The sequence below is a fragment of the Emys orbicularis genome, chromosome 25 (genome assembly GCF_028017835.1).
Source record: "Emys orbicularis isolate rEmyOrb1 chromosome 25, rEmyOrb1.hap1, whole genome shotgun sequence".
Taxonomy (NCBI): Eukaryota; Metazoa; Chordata; order Testudines; family Emydidae; genus Emys; species Emys orbicularis.
The window spans coordinates 6,086,260-6,111,132 of NC_088707.1; the positions used below are offsets into that span (position 1 = coordinate 6,086,260).

The window sequence follows — 24,873 nt, forward strand, 5'->3', positions numbered from 1 at the left end:
TGGGGGACAATTTTCAATCATCTGCTTCCAAAACGCTAATAAGAAAAAGTTAAAATGTTCCAGCTAGACAGTCACTCTTTCTATTGTTTTGCGTAAAAACTTACATTAAAAACTGACAGTAGAAACATTTTACGAAAGAAAGAAAGAAAGAAAGAAAGTTAGGATCAGAGAATAAAAGTTGTAAACCATCCTTAGTATTTCTTTTCCTCTATTTTGCAAAGGGATAATTTTATCCTATTCCAAAATCCTTTTCAAGTAATGATTGTTGTTGGAGTGTTTGCAGAAGCATAAATACGATTTTTTTCTCCCCTAAAAGACAAGTTAAGATTTTATTTTTCTAGACAATTTTACTGTCGATTGAGTACAGTTTGTTTTCATCGTTGAAGATAGATAGATAGATAGATAGATAGATAGATAGATAGATAGATAGATAGATAGATAGATCACCTGAGTAAACAGCAAAACATCTCAGGGTTTTGTGTGTGTGTGTGTGTGTGTGTGTTTTGTTAGAAAAATTAGGATGATTATTTTCAGCAACAAACAAACAAACAAACAAAAATCCCAAATAAAAAGACAAAAGTATTTTCAGAAAGGAACTTACGTTCTTGTATGTCTGTATATATTTATATAAAATAAAACATTTTATAAACTCAGCTGTTGGTATAGATAGAGACAGAGAAGGAGACACTTCAGTTGTTCTTGGAAGTTAACATTTTTATCAAGTGCAGTAGAATTTTATAGTCATCATGTGGTACTAACTCATCAATGCATCAGAAATCAATGGCTGACCTTAAATCATTCATATACTGTACTGGTGATTCCTGATGAAAGGAAAATGTTTCTATTATAAGAAAAAACAAGAGAGAGAGAAGATAATTTATAAATACCCAGTAGAGGAAAGATTTATTAGGAAATAACAGAGAGAGAAAAAGCATACTACGGAAAACATAACTTTTCATTATTTTGCATTTTATTGAGTGTATAAAATGGACTTCTATTAATTTTACAGGTATTTCTATTTAAATATGTATTGGGGGTTTTAGCGTATTTAAATACAATTTAGAGCTATTTAAATTTTGGATTTGTAAGCAACATATTAAATTCTGCATGAAAAATTATTGCTTTAGATAATGTATCCTTTTACTTTTGTTATATTCCGTTCCAGAAAATTCTATATGAAAAGTCATAAATTTGTTGTATCTGTGAAGAGAAGTATTCATCCAGAAAATGTTTTGATACAAAGGTTTAAAAGAAATCTTATATTAAAATTGTATTTTTGTGTTTCCTTGTTTTGCTTCTTCCTTAGCTATATGTGTGAGACTATATTTTAACCATTATTGCTTCGTAATTTGGAGGGGGGGAAAGATCAGAATGAAAATGAATTTACAGATACAAAACTTTATATCGTTGTTGTTGCTGGACCAGTGGAATCTTTCTAAGTATTTCAGCACGTTAAATTTTCTATTTTTTATTAACTTTATACAGAGGTTAGGCTCCTTTCTTATATTTTCTTAAATATCTATGGGTATCAGTTGAGCAAGCAATCAGCAATGTAATCGAACCGTTGGGCAAAAATACAAAAATACCGTGGTTCAATACCCATAAAACATGTGTTATGGATAAATAATTTAATGTCTATGACTGTAAACAATTTTAAATAAACAAATGAGAAAGTACACTGTAGAAGCATTTTTAAAAGGAAAAAACACGCCCCCCCCCCCCAAATCTTTGATTCATTCTTTTTCATTTCAGAAAATGTAAATCTTAGATTTTGGTATAATTAAAATATTGTCATCTAACAAACCGAACTAACCGCGTAGAAGACAAAATAGCTGTTTTTCAGATGAACGTTTAAAATAGATGCGTGTTTCATCCTAAATCCTCCTAGCAACCAGATTCCCAGATTTACCTTCTTTTAAATCTCATATAATTTACACACGCAGGGGAAAAATAGATGTAGCCTATAAAATCGGCAAAATAGCTATAATTAACCCTATATTTTATCTCTCAGGATTATTCATACTCTTCTGCAATACCCAGTTTGTTGTTTCTAATGAAATCAAGGTGTTATTAAATAGCCGTAATGCTAAGGCACTGGCTCGCCTGTGATTTTTAACATGGAGCAACAGCGCCATCTAGCGACCATCCGAATTAAAAATCCCCCTAGCCACACAAACAGATGAATCCAATAAAAATAGACTAGGGGAAAGGTGGAGGGATGGGGCGGGGGGTGGGAGGGGGAGAAAACTTATTTGTTGGGGGAGGGGTGAAGCATGGAAATCAGGAAACGGTTCATGAAATTTTGCGGATAGATGGTTATAAAAAAGTAAAAGCGAGCCCCAGAGTTTTCTGCAAAGTATCCCTACCATCCAGTCGTTTTAGTAGCAATAAAGTAGGGGAAATGATTTTGCTTCTGAAAACCTCTATTGTTTCAAATTCCGAGACTAAACAATTGGGCATTCTCCTCTGGAGGAGGAAGGCTAGGGCTGTAAACAGATAAAGAGCTTCCCAAGCCCAGACGTCTCGCCAGAACTTCTGTGTATATGTGTGTGTGTGTATGTGTGTTGTTGTTGTTGTGAGTTTATGGCTCGGGATTCTGGCAGCCTGGAATTGCTAAGAAAGAAAGAACAAAGGGAAGCATCCAGAGTGCTGGATTTTCACGGCATCTGCAAGAAAAGAATAAAGAAGAATAAATTAACATACTCCCTTCCCCCCACCTCCACCCCTTAAAAAAAACAACCCTTAAACAAAAACTTTGTATGTGATTGAGGCTGAAAAAAGAGTATTTACGTGTTGGGTTTCCCCACATCCCCAAGTCGTTGTAGTAATTTAGGAGCTCCTGAAAGTTTTCTTGCACTGTTTGCTTTACAGCCGTTTAGTTCTTTAACCTTCAGAAATTTATACCCTGTAAAGTTTTATAGCGGTCATATTCTTTTATTGCAGCGCACTGCACGCATTTTTTTATGACAAGTTACTTCCCTTCCTCTCTTTCTCCAGTAAGCTCCAAAAATCTTTTAACTTCTTTTGTTTTCTTTGGGCTACCCCATAGAAAGAGAATTTTTTTCCTCCAGCTTTTTAAAGCAAAATGTTGCCTTTTAGAGCACTCTTTCTTTATGCTAACAAAATTAGGGGAAAGAGAATCTTGGCTGTATTTCTCATTGTTTCCTGCTGATCTGAACTTTAGGATCTAATTTTTTGTTTGTTTGTTTGTTTGTTTTACTTTCCAGGCACATATGTTTCTGCATGAGACATAAAGTGTAAAACGACTTCTAAATCGGGAATTACTTATCAAGTCCTAGGGAAAAGGAATCCTATGTTATATATTCTGATCATTCCTACCAAAGGTGGGAATATTTTATTTCGTTTGCAAAGATTTTTTTGTTAACTCCCCACTCACCTTACGGCCATTGTAGCCTATCTGGATTTAAAATAACGGTGCATCTAACCCAAGAAGGGAGGTCTCAGAAATACTTTACAAAATTGAACGGAGTAGGTTAAAGTGGAAGCCAGGAAACACTTAATACCCTGGAAATGAATTCATTTCTTTTCTTCCATGGACACTTTTTTTCCCAACAAAGGCAAAAAATTGATCTTTATAATACACTTAACGAGCCACTGTAGAACTCAGGGAAACACACTGAAAATATTTCTGAAATTTTAGCTGAAGCAGTATAACACAATGAGATATAGGTATTGTTGTTCTAAAATCGATTTTTATTCTGGAGCATTAAACATCTGTGGAAAATACATTTGGGCTTGTGCAACAGAAAACAGGTTTTCCAACAATTTGTTCTTTAAAAAAACCAAATCCTCTACTAAAACGAAGTAACATTTTTTACCATATTTAAAAAGCTTATTTCATGGTTGTCTTAAAGATATCCGCTCATTACCACAATGCTAAGGAAAGTGAAAAGGGATGTTATATCCTAGAGTCCAGTAGGTTGAACAAGTGAATTAAGTTATGGGTAGTATTTGATCGTTTGTTTGTTTTTAAATAGTAAGTGTTTAGATAAGCCTGTTTCGGATCAGTTTGGAGCCATATGTCAGATTTAGGCAGTATATTCAGTTCGTTAAAACTAGACTTTAGATTCATTTGTCATTCATTAAATGAAGAGAGAGAGAGAAAACAAACTATAAAATACAGAACCCCAAACTTTAACAGGCCCAATCGTTGCTTTTCATTTCAGATGATTTTGAAAGTAAACCCATATTTAGAATAATGATCCTTTCCCCCTTTTTTCAGTTCAAAATGGGGGGAAATCCTGGTTTTTGGAATTTCTTTTGGGAAGGCAAATTTCCATACAACGTGAAGTTAGGTTAGATTTAACCCACTGTAGCTCCCCAGAAGTTAAAGTTGGAAAGTTTTACGTGAGAAAGTCTAGGCTTAAAAAGCGTTTGAAGATTGGGCTTAAACATTTTCAGATCTGGTTTCTAGTCGACTGAAAGATTTTTTTTTTAATGGGGGAAAACTAAACTTGTGTAAATTGCAGTGTACAGAAAAGCACCGCCATTGCCTCTGATCTTCGGATAATCTGAAAAGCAGGCGCACTCTCCGAAAATGAAAATATCACTCTGGAATCTCTACAGAGCAATCGCTTATCAGCACATAAAAGTAGTATAAAAATCTTCTCCTAAAAGTACAAGCAGTTTTCTTGTCTATGAAATTAGATTTGTATTGTTTTGCTCACACATCACCAGAAATATATTTCTTTTTCTTTCTTTTACTTTTTTTTTCTCTATTAAAACTTGCCACCATACACTCTGTTATTCCTAGAAAGACTTTTGGTAGCTCGGTATACAAATGTGCACACGGGAAAAAAAAGATAGGTTTATTTTGATATTCGTCATCATTCTTTGAAAAGTAACAATTTAAGATCTCAACGTATACTCAAAAAGCCACACTGGAAACATAAAACAAGCGTCAACGTTCACAGAAACACAATCACAGACACATTTTACAATACCCACCATATAGTCAACTTGTACTAAAGTTACTCCCCCACCTCCCTATCTCCCTCCCTCTCCTCTCCCACCCTTATCCCCTCCCCTCTCCCCCCCAAAAAGTTAAATCTTACAGAGAGATAAGGGAATCACAGTCCTGGTTGGACTGGTATAGAGAAACTTCCAGGAGATCTTTCAGATGAGAATTCAATTCCTTCCAGCATGAAATGAGACCTTTTTTGTAAACAATTAGGATACATATTTGTTACCTTAAATGCAACACCCCCCCCCCAAAGGCAACCACAAGACAATCACAATTCTTTTATGTCACACAACCAGTAACAGTGTTCTTTTTCGTGTTAAAATGCAACAGCACTTATTATAATGTAATGTAAATACGGTATAAATGTAAAACTCATTTCTAACAGATCAGAAGGAAATATTCAAGTATAAACTTCTCATCTGAAATATCAGGGGAAAGCAATGTACAACCAACAGCCTTGGCACTTTACCTCTGAAACAATCTAATTCTTTAGGAAAATTCATTTCACAATAAATTATAAATACTCTAACACTAAGAACACAAGTTTACATTCTCTTATAGATCTACTTAGGTAGGGTTTTTTTTTTGTTTTTTGTTTGTTTTTAACTAGAAAAATGTCATTTTTCCTCCTCTAAAAGTTAGGAATAAGTTGGAAGGGGGTTCTTTTTTGTTTTTGTTTTTTCTTTTTATTTGTTTGTGGGGTTTTTTTTTTTGTTTTGTTTGTTTATTTTTTATTTTTTATTTTTTATTTTTTTTGCTAAACAATTAACACTCTTGTTCTGATAGACTTTTCAAATGATCCCATATAAAACTACCAGGTTGGGAGGATTATTTCTAAGATTATACTAAATTATCTGGTCAACGTCACTGATCCACCACAGAGCGATTAAAACAATAAAAAATAAAAAAATAAAAACAGAGGCGCAGTGGGATATTTGACTGTCATTAATCCGAACACACTGCTATAAAGTTGGTGAATTGAAAATGGTTTGTTGTAGGCAATTAAACTCAAATCTTAAGAATGTGTCTGTCGTCTAGTAAATGGTCTGGTTTCTTTGCCACTTCAATATATGTATGTGGGTGTGTGGTGGGGATCAGTTAAGAGACACAATCATTCTCCTTAACGTGGTTACGGAAAGACAATGGGATGTGTCGTGGGCATGGACTATGTTTATTTGTGACAAGGTGGTGGTTGTTATCGGATTTTTTGTTTGTCTTTCATTTAAAAAATAGAGGCATGAGATCCTGATGGCAACACAGCCTATGGACCTCCTATGTCTACACTGTATGAAAACAAAAAAACAAGGAATAAAAACAAAACCCAGCATATGTCCTCAATCAGGATTTGCACCTTCACATAAGTAGCTTTCTAACTGGCATCAATAAGAAAAAAATTACAAACTTCCGGCTTGCGAAGGTGGAACCAACCCCCCCCCCCCCCATGTTTTATAGTTCGGAAGCTATCACCCATAAATATAGAGTAAGCTGCGAGACAGAGCATGGCATTTGCCTTCTGTATCTTATTCTTTGCCCTGTTCCTTGTTCATTTTCTTCATTTTCATCCTTCGGTTCTGAAACCAGATTTTGACTTGTCTTTCACTCAGGTTGAGGAGTCTGGCCACTTCGTGTCTACGGTCCCTGGTGAGGTACATATTGAACAAAAACTCCTTCTCTAGCTCCAGGGTCTGGTATTTGGTGTAAGGGCATCTTTTTTTTCTGGAGGAGCGGGCATGGAGCCAGTTGGCCGCTGGGTTGGCTGAAAGACAAGCAGCAAGATCAATACTCTGTATCCTGTTCGTTTCTCAGAATGGTCTTAATCAATAATACCATCAAATATATATATATGAATAAATGTCCACTGAGTTATGAGTTACCGGGAAAAGGCTACGTGAAAAGCATATATGTTCACAAAAGTATATCCACACACCTGTGCGTGTGGTTGATGTATAGGACCCCGATTCTGGAAACAATTACGCACGTGCTTAACTTGACCACCTGGAGTCGCCCCATTGGTTTCCAAGGTAGTACAATTAAGCACGCGCTAAAGTGTTTGCAGGATCGGGACCTATACGTGTATAGATGCATGTATGTGTACATGTGCATAAATCCACACACACGTGTGTCTGTAGATGGACAGAGAGTAATTTATGCATCTATAGGCATATTTTGCAGATATGTGTGTATACATATGGCTATATCCATTCCTATCTGCATTGTACTTAAGAAAATATATAGATTACTTCTGAATAAGGCATCAATAAATCATGCCTATTTTTTTGCTAAATGCCAAGCAATAGTCCTAATACAATAAACATCACTTCGGTGGGCTCTGGTCAATGTTCTCCAGAAATACAATTGCATTTGCTGTTGTATTATAAATGTAAGTAATGCAATAGAAAAGAGCAAAGTTACAGACGCATAATCCCCCTCCCCGCTTAAAATGGCATTGGAAATAAGAACATTTTATAAACACTTTCCAATAATTTCATCTAATCCAGGTGGAGACAAAAAGACTTTGAAACAAAGATCAGAAATAAAGTATGAACACTAGCTTTAGGTGCCAAAGGTATGCTGGTGAATTTGTCACCGAGAAGGTGTGCTGAAATATTTTTGGGGGGAGAAATGCTTTGCACACTTCTACTAATTACACGTAAACATTAAACTGACTGACCGCTAGTTAACTTGGGGGAATAAAATGAAAAGATTATGACCAGATCACATTCTTCTGTTTTACTTCCTTTGCCTCTTCTGAAATTATAGATAAAGCCATAAACCTTAACATAAATTAAATGGAGCATTATATTAAAAAACAACAACACCCCAACAGAATGTTTCCTCTACGTAAAAGGAAATGTATTGAATATTTTAAAAATAATCCTGTTAATCTTCCAGTGTAAGTACTGCATCTTACAAATTTGCACGGCTATTTCCTTAATGTAATTGACTTGATCTAATATGCAGAATTAAATATTAAAGAGGAAGAAAGCTGTTAATAATTGATACCGTTAGTCCTGCTACCTATCTTTTAATGGCAACGAAGAGGCTCTTCTTCATAAAAGATCTTCTTGGAAAAAAACATGACATTTTATACAGGAAAAGAGGTTGATCTAGTGATTCTATACAATCCTTTAACCAGGAAAGCCAATGAGAAATGATTTTTGGGGCAGGTCGTTCTTTTAAAATCCAACAAATAAATGAAAATCTTGCGGCGGCACTAGCTTCCTTATTATGTAATATTTTCAAAAAAGCGAAACAGCCAGTGGGAGTGGTGGGAATGCCCTCTGAAAAACAGCTCCCTCTTCCAGTCCTGTTACAGATTTTTTTTGCTGGCATTCTATCAACCTCCACCAAAATCAAACTGTTCTTTGAAACAAAATTTGCGTCTTAATTTCACGTACCGTAGAAACCACAGAGTAGCCTATTAGCGTGGATACCTGCACCTTCATAACGCTGTCCTGGACAAGATTTGTATTTAGTCCGTTTCAGGGACATTGAGCACCGAGCCTGGCTCTGTAATTCTCCCAAATCATTCACCTCACTCGCAGTTTGTTCTGGATCTCTGCCCAGTACAATAGAATGGGACTTTCTTTTTGTGCACGGGGTAAGTTAAATGATAGACATAACGCCACCACTGCACACCGGGAAAATGTATAGTTTTATTTGTAACCACGTAGTTGCAATTGCAAAATCTGTTACACGTTGCAAAAAAAAAAAAAATTAATAATAACGATAATTTAAGAGGGGGGAGAAATCAATGTGTAATTACACATGCTAAACGTGCTGGAGAGATATTCCTTCGGCGAATATTGGTCCTGGATACACTATGAATTGGGCTGTCAAGTTCGTTTTAAAAACTTGTGCGTTCCATACAAAATATGGATAACGGTGCTGAATCTTGACTGGGTTCAACCTCCTCTTTCTAAACTGAGAAGAGCCCTGTTTTACCTTTCAGGTACAATAAAGGAGCAGGAGCTAGCGAGAAGCTAACACGCGTGATATTTTGCTCGAATGTCCTTGTTTTGTATCTAAAGCTGGGTGTGTGTATGCATATAAAGGCACAGCTTTATATCTATCTATCTATCTAGATAGATAGATAGATATGCATGTATTATAAATGCAAGCGTTTGCTCCACTTTTCAGAAAACAATTCACGAAAGAGGCACATGATTAGGTTTAACAGTTCACCAATCGGCTACAGTACAAATAAAGACCTAATTAAGTTCAGACCCCCTTTCCTGTTTGGAAGCGTGGTTCTGAAGTATTCAGACCCTACCGTTACATTTCATAAACAAACAAAAAAAGAGGCAACGTGACAGATGAAACAACGAGGCAGACCGTCAACTTCGGATCTCTCAAGGTAAATAAGAGCAGCTAGCATGAAATAGACATTGTTGCTGTTTACTTCTCCACGTGAACTCTTCCACCTTTTTCTTTTCTCACCCCCTCCCTCGGCTTTATTCCACTTTTCAGCCTCCATTCCCTTTCCTCCCAATATTTACGTTTCCCCCCCCTCCCCACAAACATCACCCTTTGCTAGGAAAGCGACGGTTTTGGACCTTTGAATAAGTCAGGAAAGAATGCATGCCAGCAAAGAGGAAGGTTTGATTAAGCTTTTTGCATTTGCTCTGGGCTCTACACTGCTTAAGGAGATTTAATCAAAGCAATGCCATTCTCTTCCCCACCACCACCACCTCTTTCCTCCACCACCCTCTCCTGTCCTTTAGGTTGGCACCAGTAATCTGAGCGTTTTCTTTCAGACATGATTTTTAACTTTGCTTTGCATTGTCCCGTTTTATTGCACCGCCTCAGCCTTTATACTGTTTACTTCCTCACTTTTATAACTTACTTTGATCTGGCCTGTCTTTGTCCTCGCTTCCTTCACAAACTTTATTGTCCTCGAAGCTGGGCCTTTGATTGGAAACGATCGCTTCCCTTCCAGCAGAAGTTTCTAAATTGTACTCCTGTGCTCCTGGTTTATGGACTTCCCCGGGGTGCCCCAGCAGAGGCTCTGATTTAACTGATCCCTGCCCGGGTATGTTCTCTGTTCTGGGCACTGGATCCAGCCAGCTTCGTAGATACCTGCTATCAGAAGGGACGCTTTGATGTTGAATATATGGATGATAGACCGAAGGAAGGGTACCAGAAGAATGTGGATTCAAAGGAGTCCAGGAGGCGCTGAAAACTGGAGGTTTTGGCTGGAAACTACAAGAGGGGAATTCTAGATGATCATTATGTCCAGCTTGCCTGGAACTTGTATATTGCCCAGTTGAAAATTTAGCTGAAGGCGAATCTTCACTGTCATGACTTATAATAGAGTCGACATAATAATTGCTAAGAGTCCCAGAAATGGACATTCTCAGACATCATACAAAGCACGGTTCAATGAAGGGAAAAAAAATAATATATATAAATAAATATATATATATATAGGACAGATCTAGATTTGTACTCTACCCCCTTCTCCAACTTCCTAGCCAACAAAGTACAGTTGGGCTGCTGTGTTGTGAGCTCCTAGCAAAATGATTGGTCAAACTTTTTTCGTGCGCCTGATAAAGCGTCAGTAGAGGCGTAAATCAATCGAAGGCGAGGGGGCTGAACAGCGCTGTCATTCGCCCTTGCATTCCATATCAAGGATGGATTGTTTTATGTTTATGCAATGTTGCAAAACGTCAGTAGTTTAGAAAGCCACGAAACATACAGTGTGGGGCTAATACGCCTTCATACATTTGCTTCTGAAACATAAAGGGGGGAAAAGCACAACTCGCGGATCTCTCTGGCTTTAATAACCGCCGTGTGGCGGGGAAGAGAGAGAGGGGGAAGCAATTCTTTGCCATTCAATTACCCATGTGCAACTGTAACAAGCCGGAGAATATGTACAATTCGGCCAAAAAGTTAGTTATTAGCGAGAGAGATTCATGCGCTGTTAAACTAGGGAAGGGGCTGGTTATAAAGCACTAACCCTTCTGGAACGGGTCAAAAATTGGATTCTTAACACAGGAAACTAACCGGAGTATATTTGAAATTTCAAATGTCATTGTCATGTATCTGACATCATAACTTTGTCGGGCGGACCATAATACCTCCATTGTCTATAGCTGGGTTTGTCTAAAATGGAAAAAGTCAGAATGCATGTCTCTGTACTTCACCAGTGTAAGCCCAGGATTGCGTTGCTAGGGCTGAAATGGTTGCATACACCGCTTGAAACTAGAAGCCTGCCTTTAACTTTACAAGGCTAGTAAAATACAGTGTGGCACGGATCCTGCTTTGTTACAGAACGCGTTATACTTGTGACGGTTAAATAGTTTAATAACACTTACATTAGCTTGCTTTGATTTTTATAGCCTCGAATTTATTGCCTGTGGAAAAGAAAGTGGGGGGGGGGGGGGGAGAAGGAGTCTTTCACATTTTAGGCTGCAGCTTATGGCTCGCCACCCTACCCCACTCCCACATTCACATATATGAAAAAATATCCCACTTGTATGTAAACATGATTTTTTTTTAATGGGGTGGATTTCTTTTTGCTAATAGCTCAGGAAATGAGTAACAGGCTTTAACGAGATACAGCTACTAACTAGTCTGGAGCGCAGAGGAAACAGCGTCCGTCCAGCCAAATTATGTGAGATGCATTCTTTCCAAGAGGGTTACACTAAGATTTTAAATGTCGGTCAAATTCTACTGTGACTTTGTGCTAAATTATCCCCGGACTTCATCTGAGCTACAGTCTGGCTGGATTTGCCTCCTTGTATCTCGCTAGAGTTCTTCTCCTAACACAGAATTATTTTTAAAGTTAATAGAATATAACTTGCTAATATTACCCATTAAGAATATTTTCTAAATTGGCTCTGATGTATATTTGATATGTCTTTAGGAGCGGACTAATAATCAGATATTGGGTATTAAGTGACCATCTTCAAATTAAGAGAAAACAAAACAAATCTTTCTCCTCTCTCTCTCTCTTACTATATTGATAGAGATATAGCTATAGATGTGCGTGAAATATCTCTAAGACAAAGGCATTTTACTAGTGGAAAATGTTAAAGGCACTTAAAAACCAACCTCCAAGCCTTTACATTTTCCCTTAATTCCTACAAAATGTGTCTTATGCAAGCAAGTCAGCTACAGAATGTGTAGAATGACATATGTCTAAATCTCCTGGATGTGTCTTCTTCTAGATGAGTTCTTGTTAGTAAATAGGCGCTTCTCTAAAATAAATCGGGCTGGTGGGTGTGTAAGGATAGTAAATATTCAATCCTGTATTTCATATTTTTAATCACATCAATACATACATCTGGCAATAACAACAAAAGCGCAATTTCTTTCACGGTTTGCAGAACCTTTTATAACATTTTCATATCTACCGGTCTGGGATCTTGAAATAGTGCCGTGAATACATTTACACAGGTGAGGAGTCCCACTGGTTCGGATTCTGCCCTCACTTACATCAGGGTAAATCCAAAGTAACTCCATTTCCAATTGGATATAAATCGATGGAAGAACAGAATTCTGATCCACTGAGTTCCATGGGGCTACTCATCTAATCATAGTTATTCTCTTGGGTAAGTGTGCGGGACCGACTCCTTCAGGAACAATCCCCCGTGTGTACCAGTAACAAAAAGGGTTTGTGTGAAACGCCTTGGGTAATCCTTGCGTTTTCTAACTTTTTTTTAAACTTCCCTAAGAGTCGAAGAGGCTCCGACATGAAAATACCCCCATGTTATTAAAAGTGAAATACGAGCTTGCTGCGTACTTTGTCATCTTTCTCAGCTTTATTGCCTTCCAGGAATGATTTCCAAAACTCAATCTCTCTCATAACGGATTCGGAGGAACTCTCCAAATGTTATGATAGCTTGAAAAGGAGTGGATAGATTTAAGTGCATTGTGGCGCTCAAACTTGGTTGGCTGGTGGGAGTGTGTTTATGATATAAATGATGGATAAACAGCCACGGCGGTGGTGGTGGTGGTGATGGTGAATAAGTGTGTATGGAACTATTGAACATTAATTGAAGCCAAACACCTGTTCTGGGTTTGCAAGATAAATTGGGCATGTCTTACCTGTAATAAATATATTCTTGGAAAAATCCTAGTGCACCTCCTATAAATAATTATGACGCATGTCAGCTGCTGAGTAGATACTTTTCTGTAGTATATAAATTAAAACCCAAAAGACTGCAAGAGTGTAACTCTGAAACAGAATCCAAAGGTCTTGCGATCCCTAGTGAATGGAAACCACACAAGGAGGTCTGCAGAATTAATCTATTTTGGCTACTTTGGAGGTTTCTGTTTGTCCAGTGGTTTATTTTTAATTTACACCACCATATTTCATCTTCTTGTATCCTTTTTTGGGGGCAGGAGGGTTGGAGGATGGTCTGAGGTCTTCTTCACAGCTATATTTTAATACCAGATCTATCTGTTGTGAGGATGCACTTTTATGTGTGTACTGTTTTGTTTGGTGTACATTTTAGAGAATTGAATAATAATAACGACATACACCAGAAACAGCATGAAAAGTTAAGTGCTTTGCAAATAACTTGGACCAGGAAAAGCAAGAGAAATTGACCTTATTCGAGATTCTCAATGTACATTGCATTGGTGCAACTTTGGTATATTTGCACAGATGACGTACAAGTTCTGCTTGATTTATGTACTAGTTGGATTCATTTTAGAGCTGTGCATTTATGAACTGGATACAGGAAGTGGAACTGGGAACAGTTATTTCCCAGAAATCTAGAAGAGCAACTTTTGTTTTGTTTTGTTTTGTTTTCAGCATCCCTGCCAAACTTTCCAAATCCTTTTGGCTGTGAGGAAAAATGCTAAATATTTTGTGCTTGAACTGGAAAGCCAAAGCTTTTTGAACCCAGATGCTATTTATAAATAATATTTATTGTTTGCGGGAGGGGAAGAAATAATTTCTAAATAGCTCTTCCCATTGAAATACAGATTTGCCAAATTTCACCCTGAACAATCAGCTACTTGGGCGGAAAGTTCTATGCTGAAAACAGGCACATATAAAGTGTGTTTTAAATACGCAGATTGTAACTCTATGTAACAGTCACATTTTACTGATTTATAAGATCTGGCACAAGAAAAAACAGATGATCCATTGCTTACCGGAAACATATTTAACCACTTTTAAAAAAAGAAAAAAGAAAAAAACTATTGTTGTCATTTATTAGAAATGGCACCTTTTTCCATGAGATTTTTCTTCCTTATCATCCACTTGAAGAAGGTGGAAAAGTTCTGCGAACACAAAAGCTCTGATCCGGTATTCCTTTCTCCGGCAAAAAAAGCCCATTGACCTCAATAGCAGTTTTATCTTAAGCCAGAATTGAGTAAGGATTGTAGGATTTGATCCAGGATTTCTGAGCCAAGAGGCCAATATGGCGTCTGTGCACAATATGTATCCTATATTGTCATTTAAGAGAAATTCACTGTGTCATGCAGTTTTTCTTTTCAATAGATAAGGGCAATATAGAGTGAATAAAAAGTTGGGAGTGAACTTCATAGCTATCGAGAGATTGAAGGGCGAGATTCCAAGATAACCCCAAATCCCAAATATCCTAGCGTTCATTCTGCAGCTGTGAAGAACATTCAGCATTAAATAATAATAACCAAGCTAATAACTGATTGAAAAGGAATAAAAAGAGACAGGAAACAGAAATCAAAACTCAGCATGAAACAAACAGAATGTTTATATTTACACAAGTCTAAGAGGTTATGAAAGGAAATTCAGTCAGGGGTTGCTTGCGAAATTGATGAGGAGGGCGAATCATCATCATCATCATCAAAAAGGTCCCGAAGAGTAAAACATTTCTTTAAAAAAGTGAAATAAGTTTCTGTAGCCTAAAAGCAGAAGGATCTACCTTTACCATTTCCTGTGCTGCCTCGTCTGAATACCGCCGTCTGTTCAAAATCCGCAAGTGGTGAGAGGGGGGGGGGGGGGGGGAATTCCTGGTCTGAAGAGAAGCAAAACAACTTACACATGTGGGCAATTTTCCAAGAAACGAAACTTTACTCTGGCTAAAAACACAATCCGAAATGAGGTTTGTAATCTTAGCAGTTAATAACGCATTTAGACCCCTGGTACAGTAAAACCTTGTGTGCCTTTAAAAGGACAAGCTGTGGGAAAGAAAATTAAAATAAAGTGGCATTGTTGCTTTGAACCAGTAGTGTGGATGCTAGAGTCTTTCGCCCTTTGAAATAATATTATAAATTGTTTGAAATAAGTGGGGGTCTGCGTCTCCTCTGGTTGCATATGGATTTTCACACGCATGGAACTCCATTGACTTCAGTAGAGTGACTGCTGGGTTAGTGGGATCCGAATTCGGTCTTGGGATATAATTGGGACCCAAACATATTATTGGAGGGGAAGAGGGAAATGGAATTAACAAGCCGTGGTAGTGAGAGAAGGCCGGTGGCTTCCACCCAGGGACAGAAGGAAAAGAAAAGCACACTAGAATTAGGTCGTTAAATAATTGCTTCAATAAAATCTATGGCATGAGACCTTGCAAAAAAAAAAAAGGGGGGGGGGCGTCTTTCAAATAGCTATTTTTACAGCACTTTGCCAACAGCTTAGACTCATACTGAATGGGGTTGAGAGAATTTTAGGCAGGCTGAGTTGTTCATTGTCATTCGTGTTTGTGGAGGGGTGGGGGGGGGAGTGGAGAGCAGGAGTTGATGTTATTTTGGAAACGAATCAGTTATTATACGGAGCTTTCTGTAGCAATCCCAACATCGCTGCTTCTTCAGGTGAAGTCGCTCTTATCCTTCTGATTTGGAATGAAAAGAAAACAAATCGCTTCAGATATAAGCCAGGCAAATCAGATGCATCATGGCAACTAGTTTTTAATCCACAAATAGGACTTTCCCCCTTTTTCCTTCCCACCGCCCTTTGGAAAATAGACTCAGTTCTGTTTTCAACCAAGTGGGGGGGGGGGCAGATTCTGATCTCCGTTACAGCACTGTAACTGCATCAGCTTCAATGAACCTTGCTGCTGTCTTTACATTGGTACAAGTGAGATCAAAATCTGGAGGCCATGCGTTTACAAGACAGGTTAGTGTTCGCCTTATGGGGATACTATTACCTAATCGTTGATTATTAACTTTGCAAGATTGTTCATTTCCGGCGCGATGTTCTGGTGAGAATATAAATATCACCTTGTTTCTATTATAAAGAGTCACAGAACTTGTGAAAAGTATGGAATGCAGATAGTTTTATGCTGACTCCCCCCCCCCCTTTTTCTCTCTCTCAATGGCTGCTGGTTTAATAGGGAAGATGGGCACATTGCCTACAACAATCACTAGTTGCAGGGATAAAGCATGCCCCCGGTTAAAGGCTATAAAACAGTTTTTTTACCATTCCGACCCTAGAATAAACTGAATTCACAGCAATCCCTTGGCTACAGAAGAAATAGCAGAGGATATTCTAAGCTTGGATATCACCTCTATCTTTAGTCATTCGAAACTCAAAGTGTGAGGCAAGCACACTTAAAAAAAAAATCTCGTCCCAGGCGATATAATATTTACTTTTATGCTCATTTCATAAACTGATATGCAGAAAGGTATTTCCCTTCTTCGATATCATTACATAGTATAGATATAGTTTTTAGGAGCCTACCGACGTGGAATATCTTAGGTTACCTAGAAATAACTTTGATCAATATTTCTACCACCGTGGAAGGCTTGTATTTACACACTTTTGCGTGCATTATTCTTGGTGAGCTTCATTTGAAGATCATATGTTTTAAGTTAAACGATAAACTTTTGTTTTACTACTAAAATGAAAGCAAATTATCTACAGCCACTCATGGAGGCGCGTGTGTACGCACCTGTATCAATATTTTTCATTTACTAGTATCGAAAACACCAGTGTGTTGTATAGCATCTGGAGTACATAAGTAGCATCTTATATATTCCATATTATGTTAAACTCATATAGTAGCTATCATGTCTATTTCGAATTTAGGTAGAGAAGAAACAGGAGAACTCACAGACAACCGACTGCACATTATCATTCAAACTATGTATGATCATAGTGAAATAACTGAAATAGAAAGTTATAGTTGTATGCATTTTTGTAATAGGGTTTATAATGGACATAACTTAATAATATGGGGCAACTGAAAAAACCTGGAAGGAATTTTAGTGTGTTCCCTGAACTAATATTTTATAATTTAAGCATAGATGTGGATTTCTTATTCCAAAAATAAAAAACTTCCTTCCCTTTATATACATAAAGGAATTAGAGAATATCTTTGTAAGAAGTCTCCTGTCGGGGACGGATCCTGATCCCATTGAATTTAGCAGGAGCAGGATGGAACCCTTCATAAGTTGTTAATTGTTTTGTGCGTCGTTATACATTCTTGCAAAATGGCACTGAAATAGAATTTTGGGGGGGGAAACAACAACAACCCTGCATCCATAATCTCTGTTTTTTATTATTATTTTTTGCAAAACTAATAGGGATCCTTGCCAACTTGCTTAGCCCCTAGGTGCTAAAAATTCGTTAATATGGCTTGAGCTGAAAATAAATAAATAAATAAATAAATAAATAAATAAACGTACCTATCATTTTCCTCTGATCCAACTGCCCTGAATAAACAAAATCGAGGAGAATAACTGGAGTAAATCAGGTAGTTTTATGTTCTTGTGTTTAAAAATAAAACCCCAACAACATGAAACTACCTAATTCACAAAGCAGTTCTAGTTCATTCCTGGGTCAAAGGCTAAAATTACCAAGAAAGGCGCCTGGGCGGCCATTTTGTTTGACATCACTTGCAATCTGAACTTTTATAAAAGAAAACAGTTGCTAGGAAACAAAAGCAACAAAAGGATCTTTTCAAAGACAAAAAACCCCTACGATTTCACGAAATATCTATTCAGATTATTTCCTATGTACAGTGTCTAGAACGGATCTCTCCTGCAGGAGTTTACAAATAGTTTACAAATAGACTAGAGGAAACAGTAAAATACTATTGACTTTGAGAAACAAACGATTATCTCAGCTATAAATAGAGCACAAAAATTCCTCAAGCTTTTAATAAAAGCAATTGAAAGCATCTTTTTCCATGTGAAATATTTTTGGAATAATCTGATTTTTGTTTAAAAAAACCCCAAGTATTTGGATAACTTCCTTTTGACAATAACAATAACATAAAACCAGTGAATTCTGGAAATCAAAAAATCATAATTAATTTCTCTCTCACCCCCCCCCCCAAAGTAAGTATAACTTGATCCAAGCTTTTCAAAGTTTGAATGGATGGGAACAATAGGAAAAGCACCACCACATCTATTCTATAGCTATAATTTAGCAACTCTAAGGAACTTGTCCCTTTTTTGCATTGAATATATAAATGATGTGTTTATATAAAATAATTACCAGTTTTAAAAGGGGAAGTATTAAACCTAGCAAGCTGAGAAGAGGGTGCGGAAAGATGGTTGGATAACAGCCCCAAACTGAGTTTTTGCTGAGGTTCAAGGTTCTGTGAGATTTCCTTAATTCTTAGAAGACTTTTAGAACTTTTCAAGCACATGAAACGATTTAAATTTGGATTCCTTTAAAAATATATAACACTGAGATTTTCTACTTCAGTTTTCCCGCGGCCATCATTTTGAAATGTCATAAAATATAAGTTAAATGTCTTACCTCGTGTGCTGTATACTTTTATAAGTGGATTAAATAAATCAACTCACTCGAAAGGCAATAAAGCAAGGATAGCCGTGTTTCTAAAGCACAAGTTTCCTAGCGTTTAAAAGTTCATTAGAAGAAAAACCAAACAAACCAAACGCACCACAACAACGAGTCCGAGTTCAAGAGACCGCAGGGAGGAGCCTGAAACTTGACTATAACTTAGCTTCATTTCATTAGCAAAGCCTTTAAAAGACTGGACGGGATGGTATATAAATCTATTGTACCGGAAATACAATAAAACTTAGCCATGTTGTTGAACTTCAAACAGTTTACATCACATCAGGCGGTGAAGAGAAAGAAAACACAGATTTAAAAGAAAACACCACAACACCACCATCCAACCAGACATTATAAAAGGAGAAATAACTTAGGATCAGAATATCAAGCATGCTAGGTTTTTATTTTTGTGCAGTATTAGACCGCTTTTTGAAAATTACAAGACAGAGGAAAAAATATTAGTAAACATCTTTGGCGGCGACTGCGATTTAAAATCAAGGTGTACTTTTTTATTTCAAATGCATCATTTCACTTTTGACCACAGTCATGACTGTGCACCAGAGAAGGGGCAGGTTCAAGTTTAAATCAAACTCTGGGGGAAAAATCAGAAGGCTATATTACTATCAAACTTTATTTGCGTTTCATTGACAAATAATCCACACCCCGCACGTGTCAAAACGTCTTATATTGAATTCTATCTGCTACACAGACTTTTTAAAAATTGAAACCACTAGGTCAGACATTTTCATTCCCCTTCTTCGAAGCTTCCAGCACTAGAGTGACTTTGGTATTGAGAGCTCATCCACTTATACAAAACAACAAACTGGAAGAATATGTTTATAATTGAGCTTTCGCTGCTCAAATTTGGAAATTAAAGACCCCCCCCCCATTAAATTACAGACTGAAACATAAATAAAACGACCTAGATAAGTGTGAAATACAAAGCTTCATGTGCCATATAATTTCAAGACCAGGTTTAAAATAAATAACGCAGAGTTTAATAATAATCATAATAAAACTACATAAGCTATATATTGGGTTTAATCCTTGAGCTGGAATAACATTTTACAGTAATGGGACTTTCCCCCCCCCCTTTCTGGCTGTTGCGAAAGTTCTTCAAAATGTTTTAAATTTAGGCGTCACAGACCAGCTAGTGCTCTTATATAGTTAATGGATATCTTAGCTATAGGACAACTTCTGCTCATCAAGAGATACCTGCTAAAATAATTAATAGGCAAGGGGAAATGAAAGTGTATGCGTATATATCAATATATATATATCTGTGTATGTATCTATTATATATATATATATATATATATATATATATATATATATATATATATATATATATATATATATATATATATATATATATATATATATATATATATATATATATATATATATATATATATATATATATGCTTTTGACTCTCAAGTTCTCATTATGGGTTTCCTTGTGCTTTATTTAGACCTTCACAACGCTACGTTTTTATTAAAATATTGTTATAACAGCTGTTTGTCAGGGTTCCCATCCATCAGAAATAGCCTCTGGGAGTATTTGTCATCAGTTCCATAAGAGTGGTGAAATATTTTCAACCAGAATGTGTTACATATGGAAGGCGCTTATCGCATTTATATGGATAAGATTAAAAAGTTGGCTTAAAAACCCCTTACAGTCTAGCGTTGTACGAGCTCCATTCCAAAGAAATGTCAGTGGGGCTATTACTTTAGAGTGAATTCTTTTTAACTCGGCTTGAGCCTGAAGGATATATCACAAACAAAAAACCCTACGTCGGAATATTTCTTAACCACATGGTTTAGAAGATAATAAAATATATATTTGAAACCCCTTAACATTGTTACAGCCGCGGTAACAAAGAAAAAAATAAATATTACCCCTCCTTTTCTTCCCCCCAAATTGATTTGCGTTGGTTTTATTTAGTCACTTGTCACAATGAGAACTGAGCTGTTAAATTCTGGTAGTACCCTATTATCTCTAGTCGTTTTTTTCAGTTTCATCCTGCGGTTTTGGAACCAGATTTTGATTTGTCTAATCTGTGAAGTTGACACTTCGTCTGACCTCTAGGCGGCGCTCTCTGGTTAAATACATGAAGAATTTCTTTCCCAGCTCCAGCGCCTGGTATTTAGTATAAGGGCTTCTTTTTTTCTTTCCACCCTTTGCAGTCAACCAGCTGCCAGCTATAGGTTCAGCTTTTGTATCCTCTGCCAAGTATAAGACAAACATTTGTAACTGTGTTTTGATGGAAAGAAAGAAAGAAAGAAAGAAAGAAAGAAAGAAAGAAAGAAAGAAAGACTTGGACAAAATTAGATTAATTTTCTATTCATTAAAAAAAACAGAAAAAGCAACTAATTTGTCCACTTAAAAATCAAAACTAGTTCTCTGTGGACCAAATTCAGAGGAAGGTTCTTGAATTTAGACTGCCAGTAACAATCTGTTAGCTCCTTTTTCACTGAACTCAGGTATCTGTGGTAAATCCAAGATAAACGAAATTGAATTATGCTTTTAAAAAAAGTTTCTGTAAGGCATGGAATAACCAAGATTTTCCAGTCACAAGCAGTTTTACATGAGATAGCAACCCAGGAATGACATTAAAACCAGAAGCCTTTATATTACACAACTGCATATTTGTACCTTTTTCTTATTACCGGCGCAACCCACTTTATTATATTATTAATTCACTGATGTTCAGACGTACATAAAGTAAGCACATGCATCACATTTTGCGAGGGCCAGGCTTACAATACAGACTCGAAGACTAACGCCGAAGCATCACAAATGGCGATTAGCAAATGAATACAAGGTGCGCAGTGAAATAACCATGATCAGAGATAATGACGCGACACAGCCTTCATCTCCGAAATTTAGAAGAGAAAGCGATTGGCTGGAAATGTCCACAGGCTATGTAAGACTCCAAGGACCAGTGAAAATCATATCCAGTATAAAATGTCATATCCCACCTTTATCTGAGCATGTACCAGAATAAAAGAGTGGTGGGAAAAAATTAAGGGGGAAAAAGATACAATATCATCATATGAAAGAGACACCATCAATTTGTAATTTATGGTCAATTTTTTTTAAAAAAGAGCTAAAGGTAGCTTCAGGTATTAGACCTGCTCCTGAATCCCCCTGCCAATTTTTTTGTGGTTTTACAATTACAGGTTAACAATTTATTATTTAGTATTATTATTAACATTAATAATATTTGACCTCCTGTGGTGGGAAAGTTTCCCACAAAGCAAAGGAGAAATTGACTATGAAAAGTGAACCTGACTAGACACAAGTTGCTGCTGTCAAATGCGCCCAGTTAAAAAAAAATTCTCAGTCTAATCTCTTTCAGTCATTTTAGGAGATAGGTGCAACAATAGAAAGTCAACATGATTCTGAGAAAAGAGTGATTTAAAAAACAAAATCGACGGTGTCCATTTAAGTGAGTCAAAGAACTCAATAGGAAGCCATTCGACACGCCATTTTGGTCCGTCCAGCATACACCTGAACATATTGAAAAACAGCTGTCAGTAAATATGTTTCCAGGGACTAAAATCATTTCTAGACTGAGTCATTTTCTGGATAGAAAATCTTAGAATCCGACCCATACTTTATATGTCACGATAGCATGATCACGTCCCCCCAGTATCTAAAGAATTAAGCAAATCGAAATGTAGGAGCAAATTCTGCTCTCCGTGATATAGATCCTTGTACTTAAGAGCAGAATCAGGTCTCCCAACTGCGGAGGGGAATTTTTCAGACACTAAGAAATATATAAAAAAACCTATGGACGTGGTTCCATTACAGTTAAAAGTTTTCTCAAAATACATCTCTTATTGTCTGCAGACGCTAAATATAAGTGAACGCTTTGTAAGGAAGATAAAAAAAACAAAAATGTTCCTCTGTAGCAAGGCACAAACACTAAACTTCAGGTTTTGTTTGCTGCTTTCTTTTTAATGTATTAGAGGTCAATAGCCTTGCTTCTGTGGCTAATATGGACATATTTAAACACAAATAATTGAGTTTTAAATACAGTTGGGGTTAAATTGATTATCATATGAACTCCAATCCTTAAATTCAGCACCTAACTTTAGTCACACGAACAATCCCTTAGACAACTCACGTGAGTAAAGTCTTTCATGTGCTTGGCAGAATCGAGCTCTCAGTGTGGAAAAAAACCCCAACCAAACTTTATTTTTAAATCTTTATTGGTCTCTGCAGATGCTGCAAAGTTACTGACTCAGTCAATTGAAATGTTCTTTAATTAGTAGTAGAGTATTTTGGCAGAGTGGCTAAGCCTTAAAAAGTAATTTAGCAGCAGGTACAGCATAATATAGGAAACATTAGGTTGATTGCCATTAAATAATGGAAATTACCAAAATGTTTTAAACAAACTTATTTTATGATCCAATGAGCAGTCAATCTGTATATGCACATTTAACTTTACCAAATTAAACTTTTAGTCTAGTTGCTTCACATATAGCCTCAAGGGATCATAGTGTAGACCCTTTTTTTCCAGGCATTCACCTACCAAAAATAAATAAATAAATAATCGAAAGTTCACAGCATTACCTATTTTCAGGGTTGGGTTTTTTGCTTCTGTTACTTTCATCCAGTTACATTGATTCCAGGGATATTTTTGAAAGAGGTTTAAATCTTTCTAATAATTCCCCGTTGTCAAGAATTAGAAATGCTGACTGGCAAAGGCAGTCAAGGAAACATACAAAACTATGCTCTTATTTCAATAAAATATTCAAATTGCCCATATCAGGTTAGTTGCAGAGGGGAATACAGTTAAGAATTCATAGATTAATTTGTTTAAATAAGCCGGTTGCACTAATAGGTCTTTTTCACGGTTTTCAACACTTAGTAGAAAACTATAAAAAGTAGGGAACTGCCAGGAAATTGAATTTACAATAATTATGAAGCAAATGTATATCGATCTATCTAAGCTTTATGGAGAAGCGGCACTGTAGACGTGGAGAGGAACATAAACCGGACTAGTTCTCCCGAAGTAAGTGGACTTGGCAGTCCTGTTGAAATGACCGCATAGTTTCAAGTCTAAACTAAAGAGACAGCCCTTCTTGTCCACTAAAATGATAGCAATTAAATAACCAATATAAATAGCGTCGTTAAAAATATATCAGGAAGCAAAGACATTAGGATGGCTTTGTGAAAATAAAAAAAGGTAACTTAGTTAAAGCTAGGTAGCCCATTAAAAGTGCAACCTCACAATTTCTTATTTGGTATTTTTATTCTGAAGATCCTAGTTGCAGTTTAAGAAATCCCCACCCTCACATACACCCCGCAGTAGAAAAGTGGCATTTAAATAGTTGGGACGAGTCCACATTTTTGCATAGCCTTGGTTATTTCATTTTAATTCGATTTCTAGGGTCGAAAGAGATAGTTGTGTTTTTTTTTAAAGCCATGTTTGATTATGGACTGGAACGATAACCTCCCTCTCCCCCAAATACAGACACGCTAAGGGAGACAAAAATGGGGTGGGGATTTTGCCTCAGATCCTGACATTGGGGGGAAAGGAAGGCAAGGCTGGCTTTAGGTAAATATTTCAGAGGATTGGAATGAAATGATAATTAAAAAAACCAGGTCTAACTGGCAGTGCACGTGGTTAAACTGCCTTGGAGTTTCCTACACAGGTGTCTGCAAGTCTGATGAGAAGAATGCAACATTCTTTGGACTCTACACATGGGAAATGACCAGCGCTCAGCAGGTTATGAAAGAAACCCTCCAAATTAGTTCTCCGGTCGCCTACCCACCTTTATTCCAAACGTACTGTGTCCATAACTGACTTACCTGTCTGTCTGCGACTTTGGATCTCTTAGCTAGAAGAATATCAGGGCAAAAATGCTTTTTTCATTCAGGGTACCTCTTAGCCATCGCGAAAAAAATTAATCTTTCCAAGCTCTGGGTTATTTTACTTTTAAATCTTTCCTATGGGCCCACTCAGGAATGAGGGCTGTAATTGAGTCTGGCATGCATGCTTGGGTGCTGTAAATTAATTTTTAACTAAAGGGTCATTGTGTTAGTGAGGGGGGGAGCCCCTCTTTCCCCCCACCCCACCCCCAGCTCCTTGGCAGTCTGGCTAAAAATCACCTTGTTTTGACTGCAACCCTGCTTTTTACCTATACAGTTGCTTTTCTTTTCTTTCCGTACCCACCTTGTATTTCTTGCGAC

At 36.9% G+C, this 24,873-nt stretch overlaps 1 protein-coding gene across 1 annotated transcript; it reads right to left on the reverse strand.

Moving 5' to 3' along the window:
- Positions 1 to 6,504: 6,504 nt before the first annotated feature.
- Positions 6,505 to 10,338, reverse strand: HOXB9 (homeobox B9). The gene is made up of 2 exons (XM_065422513.1): positions 9,831 to 10,338; positions 6,505 to 6,740 (listed from the first exon to the last, which is right to left on the reverse strand). The coding sequence occupies exons 1-2, from the start codon at positions 10,336 to 10,338 to the stop codon at positions 6,505 to 6,507; spliced, it is 744 nt and encodes a 247-aa protein (XP_065278585.1).
- Positions 10,339 to 24,873: the final 14,535 nt, after the last annotated feature.